The 12,936-nt window shown below is 37.7% G+C and overlaps 2 protein-coding genes across 3 annotated transcripts in view; one reads left to right on the top strand and one right to left on the bottom strand.

The window, feature by feature from the left end:
* LOC101796130 (swi5-dependent recombination DNA repair protein 1 homolog) overlaps positions 1 to 12,936 on the top strand; it is a 67,759-nt gene that overhangs the window by 39,090 nt on the left and 15,733 nt on the right. The gene's annotated exons all lie outside the window — the stretch shown is intronic.
* CFAP43 (cilia and flagella associated protein 43) overlaps positions 1 to 12,936 on the bottom strand; it is a 51,550-nt gene that overhangs the window by 33,541 nt on the left and 5,073 nt on the right. For both annotated transcript variants that reach the window (XM_027459882.3, XM_027459881.3), the window contains exons 2-6: positions 8,303 to 8,556; positions 7,408 to 7,504; positions 5,060 to 5,227; positions 3,381 to 3,531; positions 688 to 838 (exon numbers count right to left, since the gene is read on the bottom strand). In XM_027459882.3, the coding sequence (XP_027315683.3) occupies positions 688 to 838; positions 3,381 to 3,531; positions 5,060 to 5,227; positions 7,408 to 7,504; positions 8,303 to 8,556 (821 nt within the window). The remainder of the gene's footprint in view (positions 1 to 687; positions 839 to 3,380; positions 3,532 to 5,059; positions 5,228 to 7,407; positions 7,505 to 8,302; positions 8,557 to 12,936) is intronic.

Genomic DNA, 12,936 nt, shown 5'->3' on the forward strand with positions numbered 1-12,936 from the left:
CATTCTAGAAAAACTTAAACATAGACTGCTTTGTTTTAAGCCAGAGGCATCTTCTGCTCACTCTCTGTGCTTCATACTTTCTGCAATAAAGCCTGATAGTCCTTACAGACTTGTCATTAGAAAATTGATTATGTAACAGCTGACCTTAAGGAATTATACTAAGCAGCATTATATTCAATTCAGTTGTGCTGTTAATTGTTATCATGATACACCTGAGTCTTCAAAGATCTGTTCTATCATTAGCTAACATTCCAAATGAGGACAATCTAACGTTTCATGCAAAATCAAATAAATTATTGGTACCTAACCAGCAGTAAATGGACTGTGTATAGCTGGTATAGTAATAGTTTTATGTTAATCTAAGAGGGCTGTTAATAAGATAAAGGTTCCTGGAACTGTTCTCATTTTATTTAACAGTTTTCATGTAGATAGAGCTTTTTTTTTTCTTGCCTTAGAAAAATGAATGCTTTTTAAAGGGTGCTAAGGAAACCCACTTAGAAATTCAACAGACATTCTAAAATGTTTACCATACTAATAAAAGAACAATGTTGTTCATATGGCTTTACTATATAGCTTTACATCTTCTATGAGTTACACAATAGAAGAAAAAAAAAAAAAAAAAGCTTTCATTGTCCTACCCATCTTCCTCCTGATATGAATAAAACACGTAACAGAGCTGTTTCTTACCTGGTAGAGGTTTCTGTTGAAGAACACAAGCACTCAGTGTCTCGGCATCAATTTTCAAAATAAATCCTTCTTTACAGCCCATGTAAATGTCAGAGTATGCAGTCCAGCAGTGGGCAGTAGGATGCACCAAAGGCTTAATATCATTTCTAGGCTTCAGCACAAAAATAAACCAGTTAAATTAGCAACCGGCAAATATTTGTATAGTTGCATACATTTTAAGGCCAATAAAAAAATCATTATCTCAAGTCTGATTTTATTACATTCAGTCATCCTTTCACTGAGGCTAGGAATTTAGGAACCAAGTACAACTTCCAGAAAAGCCTGTCTCTGGAGATAGAGGTAGAGAACTCATATCTCTCCCCAAAAGCCTGTCTAAACAATGAATCATATTTTCTTTAAAAATGGTGTGTGTACTATATATATATATATATAATTATTTTTTTTCTGGATTTATCCTCCAACATCTTTGTCTTCTAGCTTGGAAATCCCTCTGTAATCTTCCCTACTTTCACAAAGATCTTGACCCACCATAACCATTTCATTTCCCAATTTTTAATGATAAAATTATGATAAAATTCAACACAATGAGCTCCCAGATCGTGGGATTTTTACACCAGAATAGCACGGGAATCCAAAATTGAAAGAGTTACCCCCTATGACATCACCCTGATAAGTGTTGTTCAAACTGCTTTTCAGACGAGTATTGTACTTTGTAGACATAACTTATTTTTTTCTTCATCATGTGGTCTTGCATACATGTTAGCATTAAAACGCACTTTGTTTGAATAGCTTTTCTTATCGTATAACCAAATTGTTCTGAAAAAACAGCCCTGTCAAACTTTCTGTCATTTATAAATTAGTTCTAGAAATATCCCAACCATAGACCTCCCATGTGCCTTGAATTTCATCTGTCTAAAACAATTCTCATAAATCTGTCATCCATAAAACAGGAAGAACAGTACCTCTCCACCAAATATTATTAAACACTGGGACCTGCTCAGATACAACAGTACTAGGGGTTATATAAATACAAAAAATGGAAAGAATCAGCTTGAAGAGGCTTCAGTGAAAAAATGTAAAAACACATGAGAAAACCTTGTGAGGACATTTAAAAGAAGATTCAAAGAACAATGTATGTGAGCAGAGCTACTTTAATGCTTTATAAATCAAATAGGACAAACTAATAAATCTATGGCAGGTTGGGACTTTATACCACCAGAAAAGCATTTAATATAGGCATTTTCCCTGATTCTACAAGGCTTGAACAGCACAAATCTTTGGCAAGGTTGCAAATGAACTACTGTGAATCAGAAGCTTCCTGTGTAAAGACAACTTTTATAATGTTCCTTTGTCATTACTGCCTTTATGCAAACGAGATAAAATATGCTAATCCTAGGATGAGATTATGTAAATCCAAAATGAGGTTGCTTCTTGAACTGTGCATTGGTACAATGGTGCATAATAATAATGCAGTTTTTTTAAAAAAAACTTCTCTCCCTTTTGAATAGCAGCTCTGCAGAGAAAAAAAAAAATCCAGGATGGATCCTTGTCATTAAAAGTTTTATAAAAAGTCAGTGGAATAAAATTGGTACTGGTGATGAAGTGGAGTCAAATGGGCTGTTAATTGCAGTGAATTTACAAAACTTCAGTCCCAACTATAAGAAATACTGAAACAAAACGAAATCTGTATTATGCAAGAAAAGAAGGTTCGATAGCTTGAGGATGTTACGATTCCTTTCACTCTGCTGCCCCGTCGTGGTTACACTCTGGTACATACCTGGCCTCAGCATCTTGTTCTAGAGCATGGACACCTAACAAAGAGGTGTGCGTGCAGCAGGCTTGCTTTTCCTACTGGCCCATCACACATTCCTTAGGAGTGGGCTACTGCCTCCAAGGAACCACGGACTACAGGTTGACAATAACTCCTCTACTTATTAGTCTAAATAAATGGTTCTCCAGTTTTGATGCTTATACCAACAAAACATTGACCTCAGCTGACTTGGACTTAGTGATAAAGAAAACACATCCTTCTATTGAATTCTGTGGGGATTAAGAGAGCTTCATCAGGCTATGATACTGTTTCCACTGCATTAAACTGAAAGCACCTCATTAACCACCCCAGGAGCACCACATTGTCTCTTATTAATTAAAAGCAAACAAACAAAACCCTATAATGTTAGAGAGGAAAATAACTACAAGGTATGAACAAATGTTGACACGCAGATTTTAGTCCAGAGTCAGACAACTGCTCATGTACATTTGTAATAGAATACAAATCATCAATGATAGCGACCATTTATTTAAACATCTGCAGCAGCAGCCTGTCAATTTATAAAGTCAGTGAGGAATGGTAGTTACAGCACTAAATACTTTGTACAGGTTGGTTCATTACAGCAACTGCAGTCTGAAGATATCTGGATATCTGAAGAACTCAGCCAGCTCAGTAATTTCATCTCACTGAAAGTTGCTGCGTTAGATACTTTTCAACATAAGAATCTGAACAAAACAGTATTTCAAAGAAGCATCTTCTACATCAAATGTATCCAGATCAACTTGTGCAGAAACTGATTTCCCTAAGCCATATGTTTCACGTTGGGAGGCTGGGAAGGGAGTGCTTTAATTTAGGAGACACACATTTGCAATTCCCCCCAGTGCATAATGACTTGGATAGTAAACATAAAATTAGTAGCTACCATGAATGTTTCTGCTTCATCTCCTACCAGTCCAGCAATGGCTGAAACTGGCATAATAGGGCCATGGTAGGGATCTTCATTACCAGAATCCGGGAAAAACAAATCTTCTTGAAGATTTGGAGACCCGTGTCCATAAGGGAGTTTCACAGGGCTGTGAAAAAGCAAGAGACACTGTCTGAGGAAAAGAAATATCACAAATAGTAAATGCTGATACAAAAATGGGAAGCATGTTTTTGAAATGTGGAGACACCGACTAGGTTAATGGGCTTTACTTTGGCAATAATAATGGAAAACTCTTCATAGAATCATAGAATGGTTTGGTCTGGAAGGGACCTTAAAGATCATCTAATTCCAGTCCCACTGCCATGGGCAGGGACACCTCCCACTAGTCAGGTTGCTCAAAGCCCCATCTAACCTGGCCTTGAACAATTCCTACAACACTGCTGTAGAGAATCATTCTACATGGCCTGTACCGTGTCACTGAAAAGTAGTAGTCATTTATCTACAAAGGAGGGATGTTCCTAACTGGCTGAAGCCACATTCTAGCTCATTGTCTTTTCTTGTTGCTTTGGACAAGCAACTATTCTATACTTCTGTTGCCTTATTAATCAGGATTAATAATGCCACACACCTAATTTGTATATACATACTGTAAGGATTCAAGCTTAATGCTTATTTGGAGAAAGTTACTAAGTTGATAATCAGTGTGTAAGTGGCTGTTATAATGTGGGAATTCTGGATTCTATAGTTTACAAACTATGCTATATAGAACTTGAAAAAATGTTATATAAAATAATTCTCAGTGGAGGTTTAACATCTACTGAATGGAATGAAAAGTGGAAAAAAAAAAGAGTATCAGTATGTTTGCAAAAGGCAGAAAGCCTTCAACTTCCAGATCTCAGATTAAGGCCTCATCTATACTTTTAGTAGTATAACCATGTCAGGGGTAATAGACTGGTTATATTCATAGTTAATGAGATGAAATATGCTGTTGGAGATTGTAGAGTAGCTGCCACTGCAACGGCATGCATGTTATACTTCAAGATCCCCGTCTTGAACAATGCATGCTAGTCCACCTCTTATATCAGACTTAAAAAAGTTTCTAGCATAAATAAATCCTAGGTTTGCTGTGCTCAGTGAGTTGTATTATCAGAGCCACCCCCTCTACATCTGTAAATTGACCACAGAAGCTGGATATCACACAGAAACCTGGTACTGCTTTTGGTACAATTAGTGATTGTAACTGCATATTGTTTAACAATGCTTACTAGAAAGCAATTGAGCCATACCCAGCAGTCTCATAGCCACAAAAGCAATGCACATTCCCACTCAGTGCTCAGAACAACCACTTGCAGGATCAGGAAAGCAGTCCAGGCACTATATTAATGCAATTGGGTGGCTTTTAATAGAGACAACTACCACAAATACCGATTAGTATTAGCTTCAATGGTGTGCATGACTGGGATATGAGAGTGCTAAGAAATTAAACTGTAAATTCAATTCACTTGATTAACTAGGTAGAATCAAACTGGTTGCTATTTAACAATTACTGATTGTAATGGCTAGGCAAAGTAAATTGAATTAAATTCTTTGCAAACAGATGTAGGTTGCTAGTCTTAGTCATTAAAACATACTTATAGATATTTATTTTTTTAAAACTTGAAAGGTGTTCTACTTACTTTTGCTTAAGGTAATGCTCATCATAATTCCTTTCAATATGCCAGACAGTAACAGAACTCTCATTAGCAGAACACAGTTGTTGCCAATTCATGGGATTAAAACTTAACGAGGTCACTGGTACGCCTGGCTGGGACTCACTGCACAGGAGGATACTGTCTTGCCAGTTCCTTCATTAAGGAGAATAAAAGAAAATCAAATCCACTGAAGTCGTCAAAAACATTTAAGCCAAATATGTGGATGTGATTCTAACTGACACTCAAGATCACAATTGGAAAACAAACACTTTGCCGCTGACTAAAAACTATGTTGTCAAACAAGACAGGTTCTGAGACTGAAAAGGATGTGGTTAGTTAGCCACGCATAAAATTAGTACTGCTACAAAAAGAAGGAATAGTAACATAATTTTGAGAACTCAGAAGGAAAGAGAGAAAACTCAGTCAGCCCTTGATTATCAATGAATTTCTTGGGTTGTACAATAATTGTGCTGTGAATGCAGGCACATGCTACAGCTGCATTAACTAATTTGGGCAAAGAACAGCACAGAATTTGTACGGGGCTGTTACGTACAGCTGTACATAACATGGGAATACCTTTGTCTAGTGTAACCTATTGTATAGTCTCATACACTAATTCACATATTTCTGTGTCCAGATTAATTCTTGAATGCATTTGCATTTTTAGGTGCTGTCTGAAAACTGATTAACATAATTTGAAAAAACGGTTATAGCTGTTTCTTAATTTCATTGGCAATATATCTGACAATCTAAATAACGTTTACAGCTCTCGTATTTGTCATTACTGCTGAGATGAAGAAAACTAAAATGCATACAGTGCTGTAAATGGATTTAATTTAATTGCGTTGTTCTGGCTTCTAAGAAATTTCCACTCAGGAACTGATCAGGATGCAAGACAATGATGTAATATTGATAGTGCATGCAAAAAAAAAAAGAGAAGTATTCACATATAAGCACTAACTCTCATTAACATTACAGAAAGCTATAAGCTGTAATTCTGACTTTAAAGGTACCAGCATAGATGTCTCTCTCTAAAGATGTCAGTATTCTCATCTCATACCTAACAGTGCCAACAATCTTAGAGCAGGTAATTTATTAAGATCTGAAGCACTATGGTATGTGTATCTAAAGCAGGAATCTGAAATTGAGCCTCTCCTTCAAACAGAAAAGAATAAAGATCTGGGGATAAAATAAGACACACAAAAGGCAGCTTTTAGTTATCCACAGGCTTTCTCTGTTCTCAGTTAACTTCCAAAACATCTCGTACACCTTTTATTCTAAACTACGTGCTTAAAATACAGGAATTGTGTAATCATCATATTGCAATTGCATTAATGCTAAACGTGGATTTCTTTCCTCTGTACAAATTTCTATAATGAATGCACATTATAATCTAACTACAAAAAGGAAGATCCTGATCTCACAGTAAATTCACCTACCTCTGTTCAAGTTATTATAAATTCTAAGTTTAATATCGTAAGGTGGCTTTCTTTTGTTATTCAACTCTTTCTGACTGGAATCAAGGGTTGTTCTAATGATAATTAGATGCTGACAGTGGAATTTGTGCAGATTCAAATAGGTTTCCATTGTTTGGCCTTGGAAATTGTCACTACTTTAAAGCATTTAAATATTTCTAGATGTTTCCATTTTAGGAATAACCTAGAATAGTCTTTCAAGACAGTGGATTTTTGTTTTAGGGTATGCATCAAATATATTAGACCACACATATTATTCTGTGAATGATAAGCATGTGAATTCTTTCTGACTTTTCTTTAATCATTGTAAAAGAAATATAAAGGTCATAATTACATTGAAAGTATACAGTATTTTCCTACAATTTCTGCTGTGCAAGCAAGAGCAGAATTTTGTTTTTACAGAACAAAATTCCATTAAATATTTTGACTTTCTGCATCTCCACCATATCACATAATATTGAAAGTAATGATCTAACCCAGTGACACATGGTAGTATAATCACTGAGCACACCTGTAAGACAGAACTAAGATCAAGCACTAGTAATTAAGAGGACTACTGAAAATAATAATTTTGAAGAAGCTAGAAGATAGCTGTGACAAAGTAACAAGTCTTTCTGCCTAGTGCTAGAGAAAAAAAAAAAACAAAAACAAAAACAAAACAACAACAAAAAAAAACAAACAGCAAATTGGGCATAGAAGGTTTGCAGACAATGATCTATCAGGAAAAAAAAATAAAAAGAAAGATGAAGGCAACCAGTTTATCATTCACATCTGTTAATTTAATTTATGTTAAAATAGTACACACAGAAAAATATTAATTAAATTCAAATAGTATTAAAGAAATGTTTTCACTCTTACCATACTGAAAGAACAAATTCTGGGATTGAAGAGTAACCAGCTAGATAAGGGCCTGTGAAACTAAATGCAAGTACAGTGTAGTCCAACTGAACATTACCTAAAACATGAAAACAAAGAACGTGAGCTCTAATTGCCCAGACTTTCCTGTATACTATGTCAAAGTGCTCTTGTCAGTTTCTTTATATTCACTCTTCAAAGACGCTGTGATTCCTTTTCTTCACACCAAATTGTTTTAATTTGATCATAAAAGCATTCCCTAAGTATCACTGTTTGGATTTTTTTTTTAAACTTGTTTCACTAATATCTCAAATTCGTAGTGTTTTTTCCCCAAGTGCCCTGCAATCCTTTGTAGTCAATTTCAATCACGTACATGAGGTAAGGAACTGCTATGATCCTCTTAAAGGGGAAAGAAACTGAAACATGGATAGGGTAAACAACTTAACTGAGGAGAGAAATATTATGGAACAGGGGAAATATGTATTAGATCACAGCCTCTAAACTTGAACTAAAAGAGCCATAATTCCTCTCACATCTCAGAGTCTCAGCGTCAGACCATCTCATCAGTCTGCTTGGGAGCCTCCTGCAATATGATCTTCCTTTGTTATTCAGACTATATTTTCCTGTAATGAATTCCATTTCATTCCATTTGTTTTCCCTTTCTAACAGTTAAATTTTATATTGTCCTGTTCCTCTCCAGCTTGAATCTCACTGAAAGTAGTGCAGTGAAAAGTTCTTTATGATACTTTCTGCGATTCTTGGCATTAGAAAGTTTCCTGTCACACCGTTTCTCAAGCGTTTCAAAACAAAACAAAACAAAACAAAACAAAACAAACACCCTTCAGAAACTGGCTTTGTTTTAATGAAATGGCAACAGGGAACATTACCACACCGGTACCTTTTAATTCTGTCAGTTTATTCAGTTCTGGAAAACTGTAGACATATATGAGGGGATTCAGCTTCCGGTCTGAAAAGGCCAGCACTTTGCTGTTGGCGTTCACTGTGAAGGCTCCCACCTGGCCGGTCGGACACTGCAGCGCTGTCGTCTTCTTTGTTTTAATGTCCAGGAAGAGGATGTAATTGCCACAAGGGTAGCAGACGGTCTGATTGTTGATAAAGCCCAAGTTCTTTTTTGAGAATCCCTGAACCCAACTTAAGAAAGAACAACTCTGTGTTAAAACATTACTCACAGACACACGTTTCTCAAAATACTGCGAAAAATTGAATGTAACAGCTTAAAAGGCATGCTGGTCTGATGCTTCGGATTTGTTAGATTCATCCTCATACCAAACTTGCAAAACCACAAGAATTTCAGCCTCTAATACCATGCATCACTAGATGCATGTTTCCAAAAACACAGGGGTAATCTTACAATGATGGAGCACAAAGGACTGACACAAGAACTTGGAGATGCTTATATTTCTTCTACTTTTCATTAACAATAAAGTTAGCCAGTTCACAGGCTTTGTTTTCATACTCATAGGTCATAGTAAAAGAGTACACCTTAATTCTGAAATAATTACAGAAGCACCATCCATTCTAGGGACTCGATTATGTTTGCTTAACCTCTTGTAAACTTTCATAGTTCATCTCGTTGCTGTAAACTAAAAAAAGAAAAACAAACAAACAAACAAAAAAAAAACAGGCACAGTTTGTATGAACTTAACTAAAGGGACTGTTCTGCTTTAAAGAAACCAGTACTTTAATACAGTAAAACTTCAGGGACTGAAATAAATTACTGAAGTTGAGTCACCTTTAGAACGTGCGACATACCAGCAAAAACCCTAACCACCTGCAAGTGGTTTTTTATCTTTCAAAAAGGGCATGGATCAACATCAGCACCTCCTTATCCAGGGGACTTGCATTAACCACTAAGTGAAGCTGCCTGAGCCACAGCTGAGTCTGGCAGAACCGTAGCAACACCATTTTGGCAGCGTACCAGCACCCTGTGTCCAACACCACCATCAGCACTGCCCCTTCTAGTTTCTGTTCAAGCCCTTTCTGTCTTTTTTCCTCTCCCACATAGCAGTGGTGGGAAGAGATCTTTGCCCTCTGCGATTGCAAGTAACATTGTTATACTCCTTCCACGATCATAACTCAGTCTTAAGAGCAGTTCAGCTGCTGATCTTCTGTACTCTGTGAAATTATATTATAGCTTCAGGGCTGCCATAATTAGGGACATTCTTTAATGATTAGTCTTAAGGTAGTTATGCCCAGCAATAACTTGTGTCATCCTTTCTCAGCAGTTTTTACTCAGCCTCTTCTGCTACACACCAGAGGAATAAGCACAGCCAGAGAGGAGTGAGCATGCACTGACCGTATGTTGTTGCAAAAGAACTGACTGTTGTGGGAACAGAGCCCAGACATGTCAGCTGAGGAGTGCTCTTCCAGCTCTTTCACATGAGCCCTAACCGTATGACCTGCCTCGGCACACAAGCAGACCTTTATGAACAGGGTCACAGGACCAGCTCGATGCTTTCCTGCAGTGCTAGATCTGAGTCTGCGGGAATGAAATAGTTTCAACTTTTGTTTTACTCCTCCAAACAGATTCTAGAAAATACGTATGCAGGGATAAATTAACGGGCTGACTGCACAATTTATCCTTATGCAGTGGATAAAGGTTTACGAGGAAGAGGATCCAGACTGATCTGACAGCAGCTATGACCGATGGGTCACTGAACTAGCCGGGGTTCCCCCACATGTTCTCCACGCTTTGTCTCCAGCCCCCTATAAACACAGAGTGTGGGAAGCACTTCAGTGAGAAACTTTGCTGGCTGGTGAAATGTAGGTGGAACAAAGTACAATGACAAAACGAATTTTATCATTGAAAAATGCTCGCTATAGTTAATTCAAAACAGGGCTTTATATGTAACTTAGTTTTGTCAAGGTTCTGTCTTTTCTGAAGACACAGAACATAGCATTCCCCCTTCCCACTACAAAATAACATTGTCACTTCCTTCTAATGTTGATATACATACCAGTACTGCTGACAGTGATCTAGAATGCATAAAAGAAAGGCAAACTTTAAATGCTTCTGTTTTATGGAAACGGGCTGTGCTTCTACACTTAAAAGGTCACTTTTTTTTTTTTTTTCCCTGTTGCGTTGCATAATGCTTTCATTTAATAATTTGTTTTTGTTTTTGTTTTTCCCAAAGCAAAAATAAACTGGGTCACGGCTCTGCCATGTAAAAGCAGTTTGCACAAGGGACCTGCTTCACATTGCAATGAATGCTTCAGACGGTGCCTTTTTTATATATATATATATATATATATACTCTGATCGATGCTTGATCCTCCTTTTAATAAGTGTGAGAAACACTCCGTAGCCAATAACTTAGGCTCAGGCGAGGATCTCAGTGAAGTAGTAATTTATTCGCGATTGCAATGGCGGGCGCCCCACAAGCAGGAGAGAGCGCATCTACTAGTTCCAAAACACAGTTTATATACCTTTTGATGGCAGGACCCTCCCCTGTTTCCCCACTGAGTGGGTAATCCAGGTTCACAATCTATCTGATGCTTCACAAACAATGCATAGTCTTCAGTTGCCGGCCTGTTAAATTTCAAATTTCTTTTGACATTTTTACTGTTTGAAGTGGTAATGTTTCTTCACTTATCTGACTTGACTTGACACCGTGATTTTCACCTAATTGTCCTAAGGAGACTGGTTGTCTGCATTTTACAAGGTCACCTGCTAAACTTTCTTATCACTGTAAGCATATCTCAGTACCACATTCCCTCCTTCTAAACAATGTAACTCTGCAAAAACAACATTTCTATTCCCACAATTCCCCCCTTTTCTTTTTTTATAAACTGTTGATTTTTGCAAAACCTTTCTCTAAGGTGCAATTTGATAGACTTCTTCTTCTTTGCTTTCCATCTCCTCATTATCTCCTTATCTGAGTAAGGTGGTAGCTCCATGGTCATTTGTTTCAATAGTGCGGTTTCAGTTAACCACTGTACTAGTCCTCTTACACAGGGGATAATGCAGCAACCAATGGCTGTCAAAACTCCTACAACTACGATCAATGTTGCAAATATGCCTATTTTTTTTTATTTTATTTTTTTTTTTTTCTGCCAATTCACTGGCAAGGGTGGTAAGCCCTTGCAATGCTCTTGTTACCGAGCCATCTGGGACACTATTGTTGGGTATAAGAGTGCAACAATGGTTGCTCAGTATTACACACACAAACACACCTACTTCCTCTGCGAGCATCATATCTAATGCTATCCTGTTTTCCCAAGCCATTTTGCTGGTGGCATCTAGTTGTTCAGCGATTCCTCTCATTGCATCCTTGGTATAATTGATGAATCTCTGCTGATTATAATAGAAATAATTAATCCAATCCACATTTTTATTGATTGTTACCCACCAGAACAGTGACTCAAACCCTGCAGCAATTTGATTTCTGGCTTTATGTTCATCTGGAACTCCTCTAGGTACCCCAATAGAATCTATATATACTCTATCATCAAATGATATTCCTAAGCCTCTTTTACTTCTGGGTATTTGTGATGTTTCTCTTTCAAATGCCAGGGTGAAGGGTATAGCTAATTGAACAAGTGCACAAGTGCCTTCCCAATTAGATGGTAGGGTGGACCGTAAGATCTCCCCTCCACCGTACCACCAGAGATCTGCCCTGGGGATCTCTAGTCTTGAGCAGTTTCCCATCAAGTCCTTGGTAGCACAAGGCAAATTCTCCCAGATGCCAGGTAGCACTCACACCCTGCCGTGAGAGGCAAGCTGTATGGTTACCTATAGCTGTAGAGAATGCAGGGGGAACCGTGATACTGTTATCATGCAAGGAACAGCAAAGAGAGACTTACAGGCCTCATTTCCCCAGGCAGTCTTTTCTTGGTACAATGCAATCATATATCGCATCCCTTGGGAGTCTTTGGTCCACCCCCATGGGAAGGGCACTATCTGGGCAATCGGTCATCCTGAGGCACAAGCATAGCAGTAGCTACGGTTGAGACTCTGGATGGTATATTTGACCCATTCTATCCAGGCATTCACATCCCCATACCTTGTTTGAACTGACACATTTCAGAGGGCCTCCTGTTTTCTCTCCTGTTTTCTCCTTGAGTTTCTCCCTTTCTCTGATGGCAATAGAGGATTGTTTCCATACAGTATTCTCAATCTGGCTGTTGGGTCTCTCTCAGTTATTGGTTCTCTCTGCTCAATTGTCGTTGGGCATTTAAATCTCCACAAGCTAACACCTCACAAACATCAAACGTGACAGAATGTGGTACATAACCCTCTGTCACAGTCACCCGTATTTTGATGGGGTATCCCGTTTTTGCTATTATCTGGTCATGCCTTTTGCAAGTTGCCAATTGACCAAGGCCTTCTCTGAGGCCTAGAATCACTAAAAACAAAATTAGTAATCATTTTTTTCCCTGTCATTATTTTTAAACCTTAGGTTTCCAAATAATTATCAATACAAAAAATAAGATGTACACTACTACTATAACAACCCCCCCTTGGGAGCACTGCATTTCGCTATAGGTCTGTTCTTTCTTTCAATCACAAGT

Source organism: Anas platyrhynchos, chromosome 6 (genome assembly GCF_047663525.1).
Source record: "Anas platyrhynchos isolate ZD024472 breed Pekin duck chromosome 6, IASCAAS_PekinDuck_T2T, whole genome shotgun sequence".
In the NCBI taxonomy this organism is placed as follows: domain Eukaryota; kingdom Metazoa; phylum Chordata; class Aves; order Anseriformes; family Anatidae; genus Anas; species Anas platyrhynchos.